The sequence below is a fragment of the Castanea sativa genome, chromosome 2 (genome assembly GCF_040712315.1).
Source record: "Castanea sativa cultivar Marrone di Chiusa Pesio chromosome 2, ASM4071231v1".
NCBI lineage: Eukaryota > Viridiplantae > Streptophyta > Magnoliopsida > Fagales > Fagaceae > Castanea > Castanea sativa.
Window position 1 is genome coordinate 32,281,987 of NC_134014.1, and position 20,691 is coordinate 32,302,677.

Consider the following 20,691-nt stretch of genomic DNA (forward strand, 5'->3'; position numbering starts at 1 on the left):
GACAACATTACAAAGGCTTATAGGTCGATAGTCAGTAACACACTCTGGGTTTTTTATTTTTGGGACCAAAACAATTTAGGTATCATTAAATTTAGGTGGACAGATACCAAAATTCAGAAAATCTAACACTGTTTTAGTAACCACACACCCAACACTAGGCCAAAAATGCTGGAAAAATAAAGGATGCATCCTGTATGGGCTTGGTGCTTTTAAAGGATACATTTGTTTAAGGGCTTTACATACCTCAGATTTCTAGAAATCCCCTGTAAGCATTTAGTTCATGGTTGTTGAAACTTTAGGCTAAACAGTGGATAGAATTTTAGTAAAATCTGTGGGATTAGAAGAATGGAACAATTCAGAATAGTATTTGGGCACCACCTTCTCTATTTCTTTCTAATCCTTTACCCATTTATCATACGAGCCCATAATTCCCTCAATATAATTTTTTTGGAATTGTGTGGATGCTTTAGAAAGGAAAAAGCCTGTGTTTTTATCACCTAACTAAATCCAACTTAATCTAGATCTTTGGTGCCACATTGCTTCTTAATGCCTCGTGAAAGGGGGTGTGCAAAGTACAAAGTGCAAAGTGCAAAGTGCAAATTATATACTATGATAAATAGCAACGGCAAACAAATGTACCTCATTTTTGTTGCTTTATCTCATTTCAGTTTTCTTGCTACATTTTTTCTTCCTTAGGATTAGCTTTTGCGGTATTAATTTACTCCAATTATATAATAGAAAATTTTACTTTATATAATTCCAACTAATGTACCGCAATTTTTCACTGATTTTAGTTTCCTCAAGCTTGTGATGTATTATGTGTCATATTATAATTTTTGTTCTTTATTATATAATCAAATTAATGAATTATTTAATGGTGCAATTTCTAAGCACTTCAACGCTCAAGAGGTATGTCTTGAATTTTTTTATTAAAAAAAATATATGATTTTTTTTTTCTGGATATTACAAAGAGAGAGCTAAGACTTTTTTTTTTTTTTTTCCCATCAAGAGTTTGTTGGGTTTTGGGTCCTAAAAGTATTTCTTTTATTTTTAATTTTTTTCTCTTCGATTTATAAAATTTTAACAAAGGATTTTTGTGTTTTGGATATTATGAGGGAAAACTTGGATTTTTATGTGATTTTTTTTGCTACTTTTGAATCGTGGTTTTGTTGGGCTTTGGGTTTGGATCTAAAACTGTTTTATACTTTCTTTTTTCTTTTTTTTCTTTTTTTCTATTTGATATGAAGGGTGAGAAAATTTGGAATATATATGTTTTGAGTCGTAGTCATGTAAGGAGTTGGTTTTGAAATTTGTTCACCCTTTTATGTTATTTTATTTATAAAATTTTGAGATATGTATTCTATATCTTTAGGTATTAAAGATGACTTTTTTTTTTTCTTTCTTGAATCAAGAGGTCAAGTTATGGCACTCCTTCTATGGCAGTACACTGTCTGAAAGGATTGAGTCAAGGGCTAAGCCTGAGACGCTGGTGGAGCCCATGTTCTTGAGAGGCACAACCCTAACGAGGAACACCATACTGCCTAACCAAAGTAGCCTCGCTTCATTGGATTACCACGGGTTCGAGTTAAGATAAACGCAGAACCCAACGCAGCCATCACCTCCATATTTAAGAGTTAAGACCCTTCTCGTGTAATGTTAACCACATTAATTGCTGATTGATTAGCCTGAGTAGGGAGGACGACCCTAAAACCTGCCCTAATGATCACAAAATGGCAAAAATGTGTGCTGATGGGACAGGCCACACCCCAAAAATCCGGCTAGAGAGCAAGACAACTGGAGGAGGAGAGGCGCTATAAATAAGGGAGAGGATCAACAGGGAAGGGAGATCCAGAAATATTGAGAGAAAAACTAGGAGAAAGAAAATGAGAAGAGCTTTATAGGAGAGTTCGACTTTTTTTTTTTTTTTTTTTTTTTTTTTAATTCCCTCAGGAGCACCATTCTTGTCAGTTGTTAGCAGTGATTCGACTCCTTTTGTCCTTAATCATTTATCTAATTCTCCCATTATGGATTTCCGTCTTGCATTCTTCATAAATTAGTTGTGCAGATCAAAAACCATTCTAGTTCTTTTTAGTATTTGTGTTTTTGAGCCCCCACACATGGATTTGTTGTATTTTAGGTCTTAAAAGTAGTAGTTTAATTTTTTTTTTTTTGTGGCTAAAATGCAAATTGCGCCAACTAAGTATGGCTAGAATTCATTTTAGGCCTCTAACTTTACTTTAACTTAATTAAGTCCTCGAATTTTCAAATTTATTTAATTCATGTCTTCCACCCAATTACGTTAAAAAAATTATTGTTAAATATGCAATTAACTAATAAAAAAATTTTGAAAAAAAAAAACTCACTTGAAAGCAGTTTATAAAATTAATAAAAATAAATTGTAATTCCTTATTTCTATTAACAAATTTTTTTTTTACGGAATTAGACAAGATTTTAATTGAATAAATTTAAAACTTAGATAACTCAATTAAGCGAAAATAAAGTTAAAGCATAAAACTGAAGAGTGTCCATTTTAGCCTAATTTTTTTCTTTGACTTGTAAATATTTTAGATACGTTTTCTATATTTTCTATATTAGGGAAATAGTTTGTATTTTAGAAAAGGGTAAATTCCATTAACCTCCCCTGAGGTTTGGGGAAATTACCACTGAGGTCCAAAACGTTTCAAAATTGACCAATTAGGTCCCTAAAAGACATATTTGTCCCTAACACCTTAACACCGTTACCCCTCTGTCAGAGCTCTCTCTAGTCTCTTCTCTCTGGTTCCTCTCCCTCTTTCAATCCCAGCCAAAGCCATAACAAAAAAAAAAACTCAAATCTTACCACAAAACTCAAAGCCAAAACTATCCAAATCCAAATTTGAGTTTTGTTAACATAAAATTAAAAAATCATTCACATTGTTTTTCCCAGAACCGCTAGAACAAGGAAAAAAATGTATGATAGACTGTGATCTGATTCAAAACAACAGCAACAAAGAACAAAAGTCATAAATTCATGTCATTAACAAATCCGAACCCACAAAATTTTTTCATTTCATTTCCACCATCAACACAAACAACAACTAAAAAACTAAAAAAAAAAAATGAGGGCGAATATTGTAAATACCAGGGAAAACGAGGGGCAGTGAGTGGTGAGTGAGAGTGAGAATTCAGATGGGCTTGGCAGAAGAATCGTAGAAAGCAGTGGAAGAAGCCACAACAACAATAACAGGATCATTAGATTCAGAGGTGATGAGAGGGGCGCGAATGTTGTTGTTGGAAACGGCATCATCTGGATCGTAGTTGGAATTGAGGGAGCGATTGATGGCTTCACGCTCTGTTTCCGTGTCCTGCTCTTCGTCGCTCAGCAGCAAGGTTTCATAGGAGGAGATTTGAGCGTTTAGGATGAGGCTCATTTCTGCTATGGCTCGTCACCATCAAATGAATCTCTAGCAAAAGTCCACTCTCAGATCTCCCAAGTTCTTCATGGCTTCCACCCTCAGCTCTGCCTCTAAGTGAGTCTCTTTTTCTAGAGCCATTCAATTTTTTTTCTTGAATAATCAGTGGATCTTCGTGTTTTTTATTGTTTTGGAGCTGTTTTTGGATTTGGGTTTTTGTTTTTACATCTTATTTTTGGCTTTTGAGTGTGCAAATGATTGATCTTTGAATTGTGTCAAATGGGTTTTCTTCTTTTCTTCAAAGGGTTTCTATATCTTTTTGGCTTTGGCTTTGAGTTTTGCGGTAAGATTTGGGTTTTTTTGTTATGGTTTTGGCTGGGATTGAAAGAGGTAGAGGAACCAGAGAGATGAGAGTAGAGAGAGTTCTGACGGAGGGATAACGGTGTTAAGGCTTTAGGGACAAATATGTCTTTTAGGGACCTAGTTGGTCAATTTTGAAATGTTTTGAACTTGAGTAGTATTTCTCCAAACCTCAGGAGAGGTTAATGAAATTTACCCTTTAGAAAATTTATCAAATTTCTAATATAACTTATGTATAATATTCTATCAATAAATATTATATGCGAATGGATATTTTCATGCTTCACATTTTAAGATCTTGATTAAATTTATTTTGTTTTTCATTTGATAATAGAGAAATTTTTTTATTGATTACAATCTGTATATTTGTATCACTTTTACATAAAACTTTACTGCACATTACATAAGTTTGAGACTAGTTTTCTTAGCGTGGCATTGTCATATCCCAAATAATTACTACCCCTAGTCTAAACTAAAACGATACCAATTCTGGGTTTAGGTCTTCATGCTTAGGCAAACTCATGTACAAAAACAAAAACAAAAGCAAACAAACTCACAAATCCATACCACTAGAGTAAGAAGGCTCATTTTTTAATTTTTCTTTTTCACTTGAGACCTGAGAATAATAATGTATATCTATCATATATATGGAAAATCAAAATTGCAGTTCCGTATACTCACCCCCAGAGGGAAAAAGGAGGGAATTACGAAAATTTTTGCTATAACATTAAAAATACTCACTTATAATTTAACTAGGAAACCTAAGCAGCTCGTAACCGGATCTGCTCACGTCATGAACTTGAACTTGCGTTGCGTCTGATGACTCTGATCACCATAATCAGATGGACCCAGCGAGATCATGCTATAAGGTGAATTGAGAGACCATTCACAGGTAAATTCCAGACACATTTACCAACTGCCTCTGCCTCTTCCTCTCCTACCTCTGCCTCGATTCCCTCCTCCTCCTCTTCCTCTTCCTCCCCTTCCTCGGCCTCCAAATCTTGGTCTATCTGGCTTAAGCCCCAATGATTGGACCCCCCTTTTCTTCCCACGATGCTGTTCTCTGTCCTCGTCATCTTCCTTGTACTTGGCTGAACTTCTGGAAACGAAGGAAATCTCTCGTGATCCACCTGGCCCAACCTTGATGTCACTTGGAATACCGGAAGGCCGATGATCATGCTTGAGAGCTGCCACTCTCTCTCCAATAGGAAGCTTGTCCTCCTTTGCAAGTGAAACATCATTCCAGAATGCCTCTGCATGCCGCTCATCCTTAACTTCATGCAATCTACAAATTTCAAGAAAAAAGTTCACCAGTTACTCAAGAAGTTAACACCCTCCAAAACAGTCCAATATGGGTGAGAATTAGCAAAAAACAAAAACTAAGTCTGATGGATATATTCAACCATCCATAAAAAGAGGCATAAGCAAAAAATGACTGCAAAACCTTACCTTGGAACTCGTGCTTTCTTCTTTGTATGAATATCTCCATCGCTAAGTTCACCTTCTGATGATTGAGATGCCGCTGAGGCATCAGAATCACTTAAACTCAGATCTTCATCCTCCATGACAGGATCAAAATGTTCATCCACTAAAGATGTTTGCTTTGTGGAAGCCACTGGATGTAATGCTAGATACTCACGGGAGGACTCATCGATTTCAAATTCCTGCATACAAAAATCAGAAAAGATATAAAATGAAACAGCCTAGCATTTCGCATAGCATCCAAAAACAGAGTGGTAGACAAGTAGCCCTACCATTACACAAATACGGAGACAAGTAAATTAAACTAATCAATTTCACTAATAATTTCAGGCTAGGCTAATATTTCTTTTGTTTCACCCAACAGTCTAAATGGGTTAAGAGGTTGAAAAGCATGCTGAGACATTCCACTAAATCATAAAAACCACTCCAAAATTATCTAAATCTGAGCTTCATGATTTACCTATATAATATATCCATAGTATACTCCTCTAACAAGTCAATCATTGTTTGCACATAAGTTGGTGAAGCATGACATGGAAAATTCTTCATAAAAGAGGTTAGAAGAGAGAGAGAGAAGAAAAAGGGACAAAAACAAACAGCCATACTAAATGATCAGATTATCATACCTCATCTCTAAACATTTCTGCAAACCGCTCATCTTTGAATATTTCACTGCTAATTCCTTTCTTTTTCTTAGATGCTTTTTTAATCTCATGGACATCAGCATCTTTATTTTCATTTTCTGCTTCTTCATTTTCAAGAATACGAGCTGCAAGCTGCCGGTTAACCTTGGGTAGTTTCTTCCGAATCTGCAGAAACAGACAGAAATCAAGAACGAAAAGAGTATTAAGTATCAGTCCATTTAATTTACTCTCACATGACATGGCACTGCATATAAACTCGATGTCCATGAAATTCTCATTAACCACAACCGAGATCCCCAAAACCCATGCCCATGTCACCCCTACTCCCGGAGAGTCTTACCCCTGATCTTGAAAAACTAAAACACATATTTAGTTTTGATTGATATAATTAATTATAGTCAATATAACAAGCTGGAAGCAAAAGTTCTAGAAAAAACAAAGAGGATATTTAAGGAGTCATATTGCTTTGATTGCCAGCACGCATCAGCAAAGCAAATAATGTTGGCAAGTTTGAAACAGCCATTTCATCCAGTCAATCACAAAATACCAAATTATCATTTTTCCCATATGTCCACTCCTAAATCAAACGGAGCACTTAGGACACAAAAACCAAGGATTGCAAATGCTTGAGTCCAATAGTCATTGGCCAGTCTTTCACATGCCTACAGCAGGCATACGCTATAGTGGTTAAGCACAGGAGAAAGTCCACATTTAATCGAAGAAAATAATCTACAATGTCAATTTATGGCCATAAGATATCACAGTCACCTAGTATCAAACAGATGATACTTTAAAAGAAGAAAAAAAGGGAGGGGGGGGGGGTGGAGAAGGAAATAAACCAGACTTATTATGTTTTCAGCGGACGCGAGATCCTGCCTGTGATCACAGGAACAAAATCAAACTAGAATTCAAGCAGTGCGCAAGGGAAAAGCATAAAATACTTTCCTTGAAATCTAGATCCTCAAGGTATATCAATTGAATAGTGGTGCAAGTAAACCACCACAGTAATCCACCAATGCATTCATTTAAGAAAAACTGTATAACTATGCGATTATACTGTATTTATGCCTATATATACTATATGAAGAATACCTACATTAAAATTCAACCTCCTAAATCAATGATAGTAAGCAAAGTGTGTGCAGGTACAGTTTAAGAAATATCACTAAATACTATATGAAAATAACTGACCGTAATTCGAGATGCACGTTCTTTTTCCAATTTCTCATTCTTTTTCTGTTCCAAGTAAGCATCATATGCGAAAGGATCCACCAATGATTTTGCCTGCAGAAGTATAAAACATTAAAACAGCAAATTTAGATGACAATTGACCAGAAAGTTGCAATTTAATAACCACAGTTACTATACTGAGCATAGGAAACTTTCCCTTTATTTTGGGAGGATTGGGGGGGGGGGGGGGAATTGGTATGTTGGATCTTGAACCCACCCATAACCCCCCACTGTTCTTAGTGTGAGACAAGTGCCATTTGAGCCAGAGCTCAGTGGCATGTGTTACATATGCTTCTTATGGGTCTTGAACTCACAACCCTCCACCATATTCTTAGGGGGTATAGGAACCTCTTCTTTTAAACATCAAGATATAAATAGATCTGGACCAAGACTTTAATTACATCAATACCAATCATCATGTCAAAGTTTTAAAATACAGAGATTTTGAAATCAATGTTAATTATCAAAACTAATTAGAAAAATCAATGAAAACCCAAATAAAATATGAAAAGCATCAATAACTTTGTAAACTTTTATAGTAGTGATTGTAGTTAATTTGAAATCATAATACCATAGATATACCTAAATGGGCGTTCTATGTCTAATACGTAGGACATAATACCCAGTGTCAATTAGCGTTCAAAGAATATTATCTCCCTCCCACTCAAAATCATCAAAATTAATAATGTCAATTACGAGTTTATGAAAGACAAGGTCAAGCCTTGGTGCAAAGGCAGGTGCCTTCCACCAAAAGCAACAGATCGCAGGTTTGAATTCAGGAATAACCTTTCCAAAAAAAATTGGGGATAAGGTTGCCTACCAATCACCTATCCAAGACCCACAATAGTCAGAGCTTTGTGCACTGTCTATGACCTTTTAGGAGTTTATGATAGACACAGCTAACAGAATGTAAGCTTAAAGCAACATAAACAGAATGTATTGATTAAATAAATGACTTTTGGAGAGTACAATAAAGAGAGAGAGCTTTTTTTATATGTAATGATTTTTTATCTAAGAGAGGGACTACTTCATGCTCACATATTATGGACACAAAGTAGCCTAAAGAATAATAAAGGAAATGCTACGAAAGATCTTTGGTTAATTTTTGTTTCCTATTTATTTTCTTCTATAGAATGTCCACAGTATACTCGTTGTGTACTTGGCCCTCACCATATTTCCTTTCATCACAAAACAATATATATGTTGTGCCTTTCACTGAAGATAGTAATATGTAAAGACGTGATGAACTCATGGTACATATATCAGATTGTCGTGTCACGTCATTGCATTGCTCATGAAAATACAATGTAATTACTATCATGTAAGCATGCTTAGAAAGAAATCAGCGGTGCTTTGAGAGAGAAAGTGATGAATCTAAAGTAAATAGAATTGTAGCATGTCTAAATTTAAAGTTAAATTCCAAATGCATTGCATATTTTTATTGTCATATAAAAACACAATATAATTGAGATCCGTTGGCTTAATTTGTTCCTTGCATAAATTTTGTTAGCAAAAATTCCATTATCTTAGGAAATTATCAAACCATGAATAAAGCACAATTATCTTGTTTCAGAGAAAAGTGATGCATATTATCAAGTTGTAAAGCAATTTAATAAATGATAAAAACAAGTTGAATTTATGATGTACAACAAGATGTTAGATCAGAAGTAAAAAGTTTTAATTTGCAATATCTTGAGTGAGATATCAAAAGCCTCATGACATTTTCTTCACAGGTCTTGAAAAACAATTTAAAATTAATGAGTGCTCAATAAAGAACTCAAAATTGTTAAATCATCAGAGCCTTAAACTGAGTTAAGTAGACATTTTTGAGAAACAACTTATAGCCCATAAAAGAAACCAAAAAACACAAAATTTTCATTTCCTGAAACAAGTCTAACAACTTCAACCTTATTTGCTTCACACACTCAAATTGTTTTAATACAAACATTTTGGACAAATAGACATATAAGATACCATGTGAACAGAAAACAAAAATGTATGAAAGTCCCATTTTTGTTTCTGAAAGTAGGACATAACAACCTTAAAGAAAAATTAGTAACAGAAATGAGGAAGCTTTACCTTTTTATACAGCCGATAATCAATAAAAAACCCATGCATGTAGGCTCGCACAAGATTGGTGCCAATCAGATTAGTCAAATTCAACCTCTCAAGTTCTTCTTTTGTCAAAAATTTGAAATTATCATATATGGTTGTTTGTGCACCCTCTTCTAACTCTTCCTGTAAGAACAACTCAGAGGATATTAACAATATAACCCAAGATCTCAAATGAGATTGACCTAAAGCAATGGATATATTAAAAAACATACCGTTAGATTTTCCAGGTTAGAACACCACTTGGGAGCAGGTCCCAGAGCAGGTAAGAAGTAAGATGGTATCTGGCTGCAGTCTAGAGCTAACAACATCAACCCACTGCCATTGAATATGCAAATATCATTTATAGCTCCAGCCGTTGGTTCAATACTGGTCATGCCTTCTCCCTGAGAGCAACAAAAAGATTACTTAAAAACTGACAATATGGACTGTGCATAGAAAAAGATAGGCCCTCCCTATTAGTAATATCCAAATTATTCAGTTAGAACACACCCACAGTAAAGCAATATAACACATAAAGGTGTATAAATGGTACCAGCCAAAATTCAAACATATTCTACTAACCCAGAATAATGTATACAAACCATATCGAGAACAGATCTACATAAGAAGGCTTTGATCTTATGGGCGATAACAAACTCAAGAATTCAATGGAAACAATAGACAGACAGTAAGTACTCCAAAGACAGCTTCATCAAGATATATAATCCATAACCTAGAGTCTACTTCAATGAAGATCTTATGAATTTTCAAGTCCTAAAATAGTTGTTGCATAGAACTATGGTGGTTCAACTTCATATACTAATGAAAGGTACAAAGCATCCTAGATACTAATGAAAGGTACAAAGCATCCTAGATACTAATCACAATTTGAGCAAAACAAATTGGCTTTCCACTCCAAATGTTGAGATTTTACATCTAGCTGCATACAATTGGTCAATAAATGTTCCAACTGATGCAGGGCATTTCAAGTTGTTGCATCCTAATCCTCTTGTAAATAATTAGTTAGTTAGTTAGATGATTGCTTAAGAATTAGCCAATAGGATTTAGACACTTGTCAAGCATCTAGAAGGCTCCAATGCCAAACAAATAGTATAAGTACCATATTGTAGTTACTTTGTGATTAGTTTTGAATGCAATTACTTAGATTAGCCTAGTGCTATTTTCAAGAGATGGATTTCTCTTAAGAAGGTTTTGTCACACCTTGTTCACTGTTGTAAGCAACTCTCATTTCCCTTAATCAATTCTAAGCCTAAAAGCCTAAACAGCAGCTCCCTTAGAATCTCTGCATTACCAAGTTCAAATTTCCAACAACATTTTCCCACAAAAAGTGCACCTATACCACCTAAGTTGGAAGACTAACATCCATATTTGTTATTTATGTAAACTAAAAATATAACATGTCAGAATCACAGTTTTATTAAGCACTAGTCGCTAACCTGTGCTATGCACGGGAACCTATATATTTGTGAGGTAGACTAAAATAATTTTATAAAATCTTAAATTGATTAAGAAACTACACCATTGCATGATTTGCTCTTGTATGGCTTCAATTTGTGTTACAATTTGATGAAAAAGTCATTGCTTGAACGTGCAATGGCTTACAAAAAAATTTGTCAGAATTTTCAAATACTGCAAAAAAATAACTAAAAAATTCAGATATGAAAACTTTTAAAAGACTAAAAAATATGATTTACTGCTTAGAAATTATTGAAATAAAACAAAATATATATGACTAAACAATAGAGAAATATAAAAGAAAGATGAGTTACATTCAAAAGAATAATTTCAATTATTACAAGTTTTTTTTTATCTTGTAAAAAACGGCTAAAGAGAGTTTGGTAGTTTATGTACAAAAATTACTTTTTAAAGAAGTTGCAGTAGAATTGTTCTATTATCCAAAGAAGTTGAACTTTATCAATAGTTGATTTTTATATTTATCCAAATGAAGCCACGTTTAGGATAATCTTAATATAGGATTTATTCAAGTTTTATTTATTTATTTTATTAACGTTTGAATTTGAATTTAAGTTAGACTTGTTAAAGAGATCGAGTTTCAATCTTTATTAAGTTTGGACTAAACAAAAATAATTTTATTTAAAAAAATGATGAGTTTGAGTTTAAGTTGGACTTGTTAGAGAGATAGAATTTCACTCTTGGTTAAGTTTGGATTAAACAAAAATAATTTTATTTAAATAAAATGATAAATATTGTGCTGACGTAGAAAATTGTAAGAGTTTCAGAGGTTTCGGTTTTATATAAATACATAGATTAGCAAAACAAAGGTACTACTCCCGCCAGCCTAGAAGATTACCGACATCAACTCTAAGATTAAAAACAACCTCAAAAGAATAACTTGGACCAATAGTCATTATATCCACACTTCTTATTGCAAACCTTAGGATTAACTACCCTTATATCAGGACACCAAAAATGCATCAAAGTTAAATTTAAATCCAACTCTTATAGAAACAGAATTGACAACAAAAATATATATTTACTCCTGAAATAGTTTCAAGTTCTGTCCTGTATAACAGCTTAATCATCACTCAAATTTGATATCTCAGGAAACAATCATTCCATCTTCCAACAGATAACCAATAAAAAATGAAGGTACTGAATATTAAGGTTTTTCTTATATATTGATCAAAGAAACTGAGTTTGAACAAGATCTTTTTCTTTTCTAAGATGAAAAACTTTCTTACCATTTCTGGATCCCATATCCTAACAACATGATTATCAGTGGAAATTAACTTTGGGTGTTCAGAATTCAGAGTACGATGCCACTTAATGTCCAATATTGGACTGCCATACCTGCATAACAAACACAGATTTTCATCAAGAAATTAGTCCTAATCAAAGAAATATTCAGCTCATTTTCTTACAAACACAACCACCAACACGAGCAATTAGACTCACATATGATCCTTAACTCGTACAGGAGAAGATGAACGCAAGTCATAGATTAGCACCTGCACTCAAATGTGAAGATTAAATTCAAGAGCTCAAAAAAGAGATGATACCAAATAGATGAAGAGAAATTAATATCAAAGCATAAAACCACATATTGAACAACAATTTAAAAAATGATTGAAGTCTGAACGTGGGTACCAACAACAAAGAAAACTGTTTTAATCTTGCAACAATGGATATTGCACTGAAATATTTTAAACAGCAGCATTCAGGAAATGAAGGAGAAGAAAAAATGATAACAGTGACCTTTTATCATAATCATCATAGCCTTACCAAATTGGGATAGGTCTCCATATCCTTATTGCATCTTCCCAAACTAACTTAAGCTACATCTTTCAAAATCATTCCATATTACAACCTAAATCCCGGATTAAATTTCACATAATAATAATGCGCAAAATATCCTCAGGTTACTGTACAATCTTCATTCAACAGTGCTCCAAACTAGCCTCTTCTGCTATTTTTTATCACCCCTTCTTCACAATAGACATTTTTATTTTATAATAGCAACAAATGTAAGAAAGTTGACCCATTGCATTACCATTCCTCTCAAGCTCTCTTGTAAGATATGTACCTTTTAAATCACTACATACCCAGTGGTCAAATTTCCACTTGTAGTTCAAAGTGTGAATATTTTTTTTTTTTTGATAAGTAGGATTGGTTGGTCGCAATGCAAAACCAATCATTCCCTTCTTTTTTTGATTTCCTTGATTCTTGTAATTTTTGTACTTGAGTTGTTGACCCATTGTACACTCCCTGGGTACTAGGTTGCTCCTTTTTTGATATCAATAAAATTTATTACTTATCAAAAAAAAAATATTGATAAGTAGGTCAAATGTGAATGTTTTCAAGGCAAAACATTAGTCCAAAACCCATCTTGTAGTCTAGTTAACAATTTGACCAAAAACCTCTATCTCATTTCCATTTCCTTCCCTGCAGTTTTTTATTTTCTCCTTAAAAGGATACTTAGGATAATACACAGCAAATGCAATAAACAGTCTGAATTGATCAAATGAATGATATAATTAATTTAAATAGATCTTACAGAGCTAAAGAAATATATGGTAAGATCTTACATACCTTTCCTCCGCTACTTCCTACAGCCAATTGGAAACCCCCATCCCCATCAAACTCCAATGAAGTGACCTCCTAGAAATCCAAAATATATGGTAAGAGACTGTTTTCAGAAGAGAGTTGGGGGGGGGGGGGGGGAGTAATGATGTCATCCACAGGAAACCCATAGGCGATCCACCCATAGGATGGATCTCCCTCTCTTAAACGGGAGAACCCATAGGATGGATCTCCCTCTCTTAAACGGGAGAACGAGCAATAATATTCTCTTATTACCCCATTATTATATTTTCCAAATGCATAGGAGGAATAAACTGTCATTCATATATGTGAATGCATTTTTGAGAAGGACCTCCCATCCAAACTAAGGACATGGTACTTATCTTTAAAATATAATGCAACATGCTAGAGTCCATGATGTTTGATTCCTTGGTCATATTTTTATTAGCACATTCAGGATATGAAAAATTTTCCCTGTATCTTGTTGAAAAGATTTTCTATTTCGCATAAACTGATCTCCGCATCCAAGGATTAGAGGTAGGAGAGTACCTGGTCAATATCACCAGTGGGTGCAACAGCATCAATTCTACCCACTGAAGATCTCATTCTCAAGTCAAAACATTCTATTGCCCCATCCTCACCACCACATGCAACCAGCCCATGGAGTTTGCTGAAATTGTAAACAAAACCCCCACATACTTAAACTAGAGCAAGTAGACAACACATACGCTAATGAATACAAAGTTTTGATAAATAAAGAAGACCAAAATAGTATAAAAAGTGTAAAGGATTCACCAACAACCTTCGAGAAACCACATTTATTGCTGGTGATTGTGTAGTAAGTGAGGACAGGAATCGTCCCTGAAAGCACATCATAAAATTACTGTCAAACTCTGACAATAAAGCAGGTATACAAATTCAACATTTAAAAGTAAGTTCACTCACAAGAAATTACATGTGATTGTGGACTCTATGAACTGGTGGAAGCAAATGGCCACGCAATGACTTTTAGATTATATGCCAGAATTATTAATAACAAAGAAATCATATTTTACTCATGCTATGGTCACTTTCCACCCTATGGTTTTGGAAGGTATCACTTTGCCACTCTTAAGAATTTTTCCATTCTAATTTGCCTAAACTTAGACAGATTATAAACATGAAACACCATAGAATTGTTACTGAAGACACAAATAGAGCGGTTATGGCAAACTAAAAGAATAGAAATGCCACAATAGATCTGCATATGAATGCATAAGTGATAAATTAAAGAAAGAGAGACAGAGAAAAGAGCTCAACTATACTTCACAGAAGAAGCCCACACCGTCTCTCCACCGAAAAATAGAACAAAATGCATAAAAATGAATCACTTGACCCATTTTTTTAATATAGATGCAATAATTAGCAATTGTAACAAATTCTAATTTTGTAAATTGGATAGGATGAAGCTAGCCAGCCTAATGGTGAAGTGCGTAGACTCAGATCAGCTCGACTTCATCATGATGGAGAACAATATACATATCTGCCTAAGGAACGGTTTACCCTAGACTATGACAGTAATGAGCCTTTTTATACATCTAAAGAGCTGAAAGGCTTGATTAATAAATACTCAAATGTGAGACATTTAGCAGCTAGTGGCCCTTGGTGATGCATTATTGTGCCCAAACATGGTTGTTGCAACTGCATATCTGTTGTAAAACAGAAGTAGACGCATCTCATTTTTATCAAACATCTACAATGGAAAGAAGGTACAAAATGGCAACAAAGATTTCACCCAGCAATTCAAAACAAATAATAATGACATATGGTTAAGATAATAACCTGTTCTAAATTAATTCTGTACAGATCTGGAGAAGAGGCAGCACAAAGCAAGTCACAGGACCAGCAATCATACGCCATATCTCTCCCCATCCTGTTATCCATAGACATGCAGAAGTTCAAATCATGAGGTAAAATAAATAAATAAAAGATTGTTGAACATAATCAAAGTCAAACAAAGTGGAATGTACATGTATCAAGTGCAACTTTCAGTATAAATAATCCAAGGTAAGAAAACTACAATTAGGGAATTTCATATGAAGTACTAAGAAGCATCAATACAAACATGGGATACAGGTATGACACCATAGGGCAATATTGATTTACCAATTTTAATAGATATAAAATATAATTGGGATACACAAGTAAAATAACATTATTGTCAGGATAGTGTTAAATGATTAAATTCACCCTTCCTTAACACTTTAACCTTTCGGTACAACTAGTAATTGAACATGGTATCAAAGCAAGTGATTCTGAAGTCAAAACTTGTCTCCACTCTACCTCACATTTAAATAATTAAAAATACCACGTGTTGGGCCCCACTTATTAAGGGGGAGTTTGGACACCCACTTTAGGGAGAGTGTTAGACTATTGATTTGGTGATTTTTTTTTTTTTCTATTTTTTTGCTAGGTAAGAAAAGGTGTATTTAAGACTACAATATGCATGAAAAGCACAAAGTAGTCAAAAAGTATAAAAAAAGAAAAAAAAACCTAAAAAACTAATTACAAAAAAGAAGAGAGCTAACAAACCAAAGGATGGAATCACGATATGTGAGTCCCCAAGCTCGAGCGAGAGTGTTCCTATTGGTGATGTTGGGAATTTGAATGCTTTGGCGCGTACCTTTTATTGCAAGGTGAATACTCTGCCTATGAGATATCTGGGCATGCCTCTCGGGGCCCATTATAAGGATTTGTCAATATGGAATCCTATTATAGAAAAGATGGAAATGACTTTATTTGTCGAAAGGCGGCAGGCTTACTTTGTTAACAAGTATTCTATCAAGCTTTCCCACCTACTTTTTATCTTTGTTTACTATCCCTCAAGTTGTGACAGCTAGAATAGAAAGGATTTAGAGGAATTTCCTTTTGGGGGCCTCAGAGGATGTTTTTAAATATCCTTTAGTTGCTTGAGATAAGGTCTGTTTGCCAGTTGAGAATGGTGGTTTGGGGATTCGAAGGATTGGGTTGTTTAACAAGGCCTAGCTTGGGAAGTGGTGGCGTTTTGTAAAAGAAAGTAACAAATTATGGCGTCAGGTTATAGCAACCAAATATGGCGAGGCTATAGGAGGCTGGTGCACTAGAAGGGTAAGAGATTCTCACGGGTGTGGGATGTGGAGGAGTATTAAGGAAGGAACATATAAGTTTTTTAGTCAGATTCTATAGAATGTGGGGGGAGGGTTGCCGAGTTAGTTTTTGGCATGATCCATGGAGTGGGCCTATTCCTTTGAAAGATCTCTTTCCTGCTATGTTTGCTTGCTCTCTATCTAAAGAAGCATGGGTCTCTGACTTGGTAGTATCTACTTTAGAAGGAGGTAGTAGGAGCTGGAATTTACTTTTTCGTCATGGTCCTCAAGATTGGGAGACAGACACGGTTTATTCCTTTTTTGAGCTTATTTATTCCTCTATGCCGAGGGGTGAGGGGAATGATCACCTGATCTGGAGATTGACTACGTTTGGGATATTTGATGTGCACTCTTTTTATAAGCTGTTATTTGGTCCTAACACTGATGAATTTCCTTAGGATTGCATTTGGTGTGCAAATGTGCCTAAACGGGTGTCTTTCTTCTTATGGACAGTAGCTAATAATGGGATACTCACCATTGATAATCTTGTTAAGAAAGGTCAATCTCTGGTTATTAGGTGCTGTTTATGCTACTGTGATGGGGAATCAGTGGATCACCTTCTTCTTCACTGTAAGTTTTCTCATGCATTATGGTCTGAAGCTTTTGCAGTGTTTGGGATCTAGTAAGTAATGCCAAGGTCAGTCAGCTCTTTTTTCTTTATCTAGAGAAACTGGTTTGGAAAGCATCTTTCAACCATTTGGAATATGGTCCTAGCATGTTTAATGTGGTTAGTTTGGCAGGAACGCAATACCCGCATTTTTGAAGACAAGGAGAGAACATTAGATCATCCAAAATCTATCCTTTTTGGTACTTTGTTTCATTGGGCTCATATTTGGGGGTGTACGAATTGTATTTCTTTATCTAAATTCTTAGTCTCTATTTCCTTTAGTTCTTTTTTTTTTTTTAGAGAAAGATTTCATTTTAGTTTTTGATTATATTGTATTTGTTTCATGTTCAGAGTGCTCAGCATCATGAACATGATGTTCAATTTTTTTCAATAAAAATCTTATTACCTATCAAAAAAAAAAAAAAAAACTGAAAGAAACAAGCAACTAATCATCGAAACTATCCACATCCTCAAATGTACAATTAACCCTTTTGTAATAGCTTATCCTTTTGGAGAACTAGTAATTTATCATGGCATCAAAGTAATAGCTTATCCTTTTGGAGAACTAGTAATTTATCATGGCATCAAAGCCAAGTTAGGAAAGGGTGATGTTGTCCCCAATGAAAACAAGTCATGAGACAATTCCTGCAGCACAAGGTTCCACACATCGTGCCAAAAACATATTCTTCCACCATTCCCTACCCACCAAAATGACAAAGCCTGAAAATCCTTTCCTACCTGTGCAATTACATCTCCAAAAACTACAACCATATGGCCTTCCATCCAACCTAAAGTCCATTGACCCCAAGCTTCCCCATATTTTGTGCCAATAACCTACCTCCATAAAGGTCCCCCTCCATATCATAATGACAACCATGTACTCATCAGTTCCCGATTAAAGTACTAGGTTTCTTCACCTCTAATTAACATTTAATATGGAAAAGCCCACCTTATTCCAGTCCATAACATGAAACATAAATTGTTCATCTACCCCGCCCCATAAAAAAATTAATAAATAAATAATCATAGCGAAGGTATTGGAAACATGAGTAGTAACACTGAAGAAATACAATCAATGAGTTAGAAAACTCAAAGAAGTTTGTTGATCACATATTCAATACAGCACTTAAATTTAACTATCTAAAATTCGATAATATATATATATATATATACACACACATATATATATTAGAAAAGCCATATAAAGAATGTAACACATATACGTGAGCAAAATGTTTGAAAGGCGCAAAAGTGAAACCTTGGAATCCGCAAACTATAATGTTTTCCATATTTAGCATGTAGATAAACAGAGCGATCAGCGCATAAAAATGCAAGCTTCGAATAATCCTCATCCAGAACCTACATAAGCCACAGAACATTACTTCACTAATATTTCTACATAATAATCATGGGGGAAAAAAAGGTGATCCAAGACAAACCAGAACGATGCATCAACAAAAATTAAAGAGAAAGAAAATAAAGGATAGCTACCCTAGGAGTCAGCACTTAGTCCAGCCTGCTTGAAGTCAACACACCATCACAATGTATATCAAGAATGAACTGAAACTATTTAGGAATTTCAAGAGGGAAATATAATAACATTGGAAAAAAGATTGCACTCTACAAATCAAGGACCATGCATGTGGGCACAAGATTGCCTCATCTACACCCCTAGAAACGAACCATCATTAAAGATTCCAAATATCATTGCATTTTTTGGAATGAGTATATTTGGCAATGCCTCACAAAACAGAATCTCTAGGTGAACTATAGTCTTTAGCAAGCATGTAAAGTACCTGAAAATCGATTATCTCTGAATCCAAGTGCCTCTCAAACTTTAGTGATAATTGGCTTAGCTCGTACACTTTGACTTGAGGTGGATATATACCTACATTTCAATGATGAATCAGAATGATTGGTGCATACTGCGAAATTGTTGTTTTTTGGGACCTATTCCTTCTTATTTGTTTTTTAAAAGAATGTTATCTCTTCATACACCATTATAAGTATAAAAATGAGCTTTCAAGCACCTGACGCTATAAGAAACTCCCCATCAGGAGTTGCCTTAATCTTGGTGGTTGCAGTTTCAAACCTCAGATCCTGAATCAAGTCCACCCTTTGCGAGTAATCTAACAAATAAATGATAAAGAAAGAAAATATCAACACCATCAATAAACTGATTGTACTAACAATGGGGCGATAATTTCCATGATCAAGATACAAAGTAAATCATACATAAATAAATTCTCACAAAAATTATATAAATGAACACTATGTTGCCCCATATGTGATTCAGTTATTCACAATGTGAAGTCATATTTGGTTCCTTTTTAAATATCATTGTCCTCAAAAATTTAAACCTGCACTCTTCTTTCGTTTACAAAAAAAATTTCACTACTATAAAATTTTAAAAAATTAAATAAAAAAATACCCATTACAAGTTCAAAGAGTATAAAAAAAAATTTAGGTGTCAGGTGTGTCACTGATTCAAAATATTTTCGAACTTTTCCTAATGTTTCACAAACGAACTTGTCTAGTTGTCCCAATAATATTGCTTTTACAAGCATGCATTTTTTTTATCATGGCAACTTAAACAAAAAAAAAAAACCCAAAAAAAAAATGCAAATTACACAGTAATTCTCGAAACCGACAAAGGCAAAGAGTCAATTTCATAAATTGACACCAGGGTTCAGGGTTTAAGAAAAATAATTGCTTAAAATGCAAATTAAGCAGTAATTGTCAAAACCCAAAAAGGCAAAGAGCCTAAATTTCACAAATTTTCTGAAACATAAGAATAAATTCAGATACCCACCAAATCAAATTAACCCAAAATAATTAAAGGGAAGCCAAAAGAGAGAGAGAGAGAGAGAGAGAGAGAGAGAGAGAGAGAGAGACTACTTTTGTCCTTGCGAAGAGCTCGAAGCTTCTTCGGGTCAAGCCAAGAGGCGTGTGAGCGGTTCTGTGATGCCAAACTATACACCTTCATACCGTTTATGGAGGTCGACTTCAGGTTACCTCCTTCGGACGCCATTTTTGCTTTCTTTAACCAATAAACAGAGAGTGAACAAACTGAGAACTTTCACAGAGAGAGGTTTTAGAGAGAAAATACGTTAGAGAGTCAGATAGAGAGTGTGTGTGAGGGTTTTAGAGAAGGATGAACGAAGGGTTGTAGTACTTTTTTTTTTGATACTTTGGGTTAAGGAAAAAATGTTGAGCGGCGGCAACAAAAACGGCATAGAACAATCTTCTAAAAAAAACGGCATAGAACAAAAGGTGGAAAACAAAAATAAAGTAAAGCCCAATGTAAAGAGAGAATTACAAAAGGACCTCAAATTTTTATTTATTTTTTTATCGGCGAAAATGCACTTTTGATCCCTACATTTTGGGTCAATTCTCATTTTGGTCCCAAAATTGATTTCTTTGCTAATGTCATCCCTAAAAAAAGAAAATCGTTTTTAAAATGGTCCTTTCCGTCAGGCTAGAAACAGAAAAATCCTACGTGGCTAACGGAATACCCTATTTGCTGACGTGGTACTGACGTGGCTATTAAAATATTATTAAAAAAGATTATTTGGCATATTTTAAATGCCATGTCAGCATTTTAATTTTTTTAAATAAAGCCACGTCAGAAATTTTATATAAAAAAGAAATTAAAT

The 20,691-nt window shown here is 34.4% G+C and overlaps 1 protein-coding gene across 1 annotated transcript; it reads right to left on the bottom strand.

The window, feature by feature from the left end:
- Window positions 1-4,373: 4,373 nt before the first annotated feature.
- LOC142625942 (uncharacterized) lies at window positions 4,374-20,266 on the bottom strand. The gene is made up of 16 exons (XM_075799701.1): window positions 19,934-20,266; window positions 19,066-19,164; window positions 18,832-18,923; window positions 18,294-18,394; window positions 15,086-15,176; window positions 14,067-14,125; window positions 13,814-13,934; window positions 13,274-13,342; window positions 12,140-12,192; window positions 11,926-12,034; window positions 9,436-9,606; window positions 9,188-9,346; window positions 7,070-7,162; window positions 5,861-6,043; window positions 5,202-5,416; window positions 4,374-5,037 (listed from the first exon to the last, which is right to left on the bottom strand). Exons 1-16 carry the CDS (start codon window positions 20,064-20,066, stop codon window positions 4,662-4,664), a joined length of 2,124 nt encoding a protein of 707 aa, XP_075655816.1. The 5' UTR covers window positions 20,067-20,266; the 3' UTR covers window positions 4,374-4,661.
- Window positions 20,267-20,691: the final 425 nt, after the last annotated feature.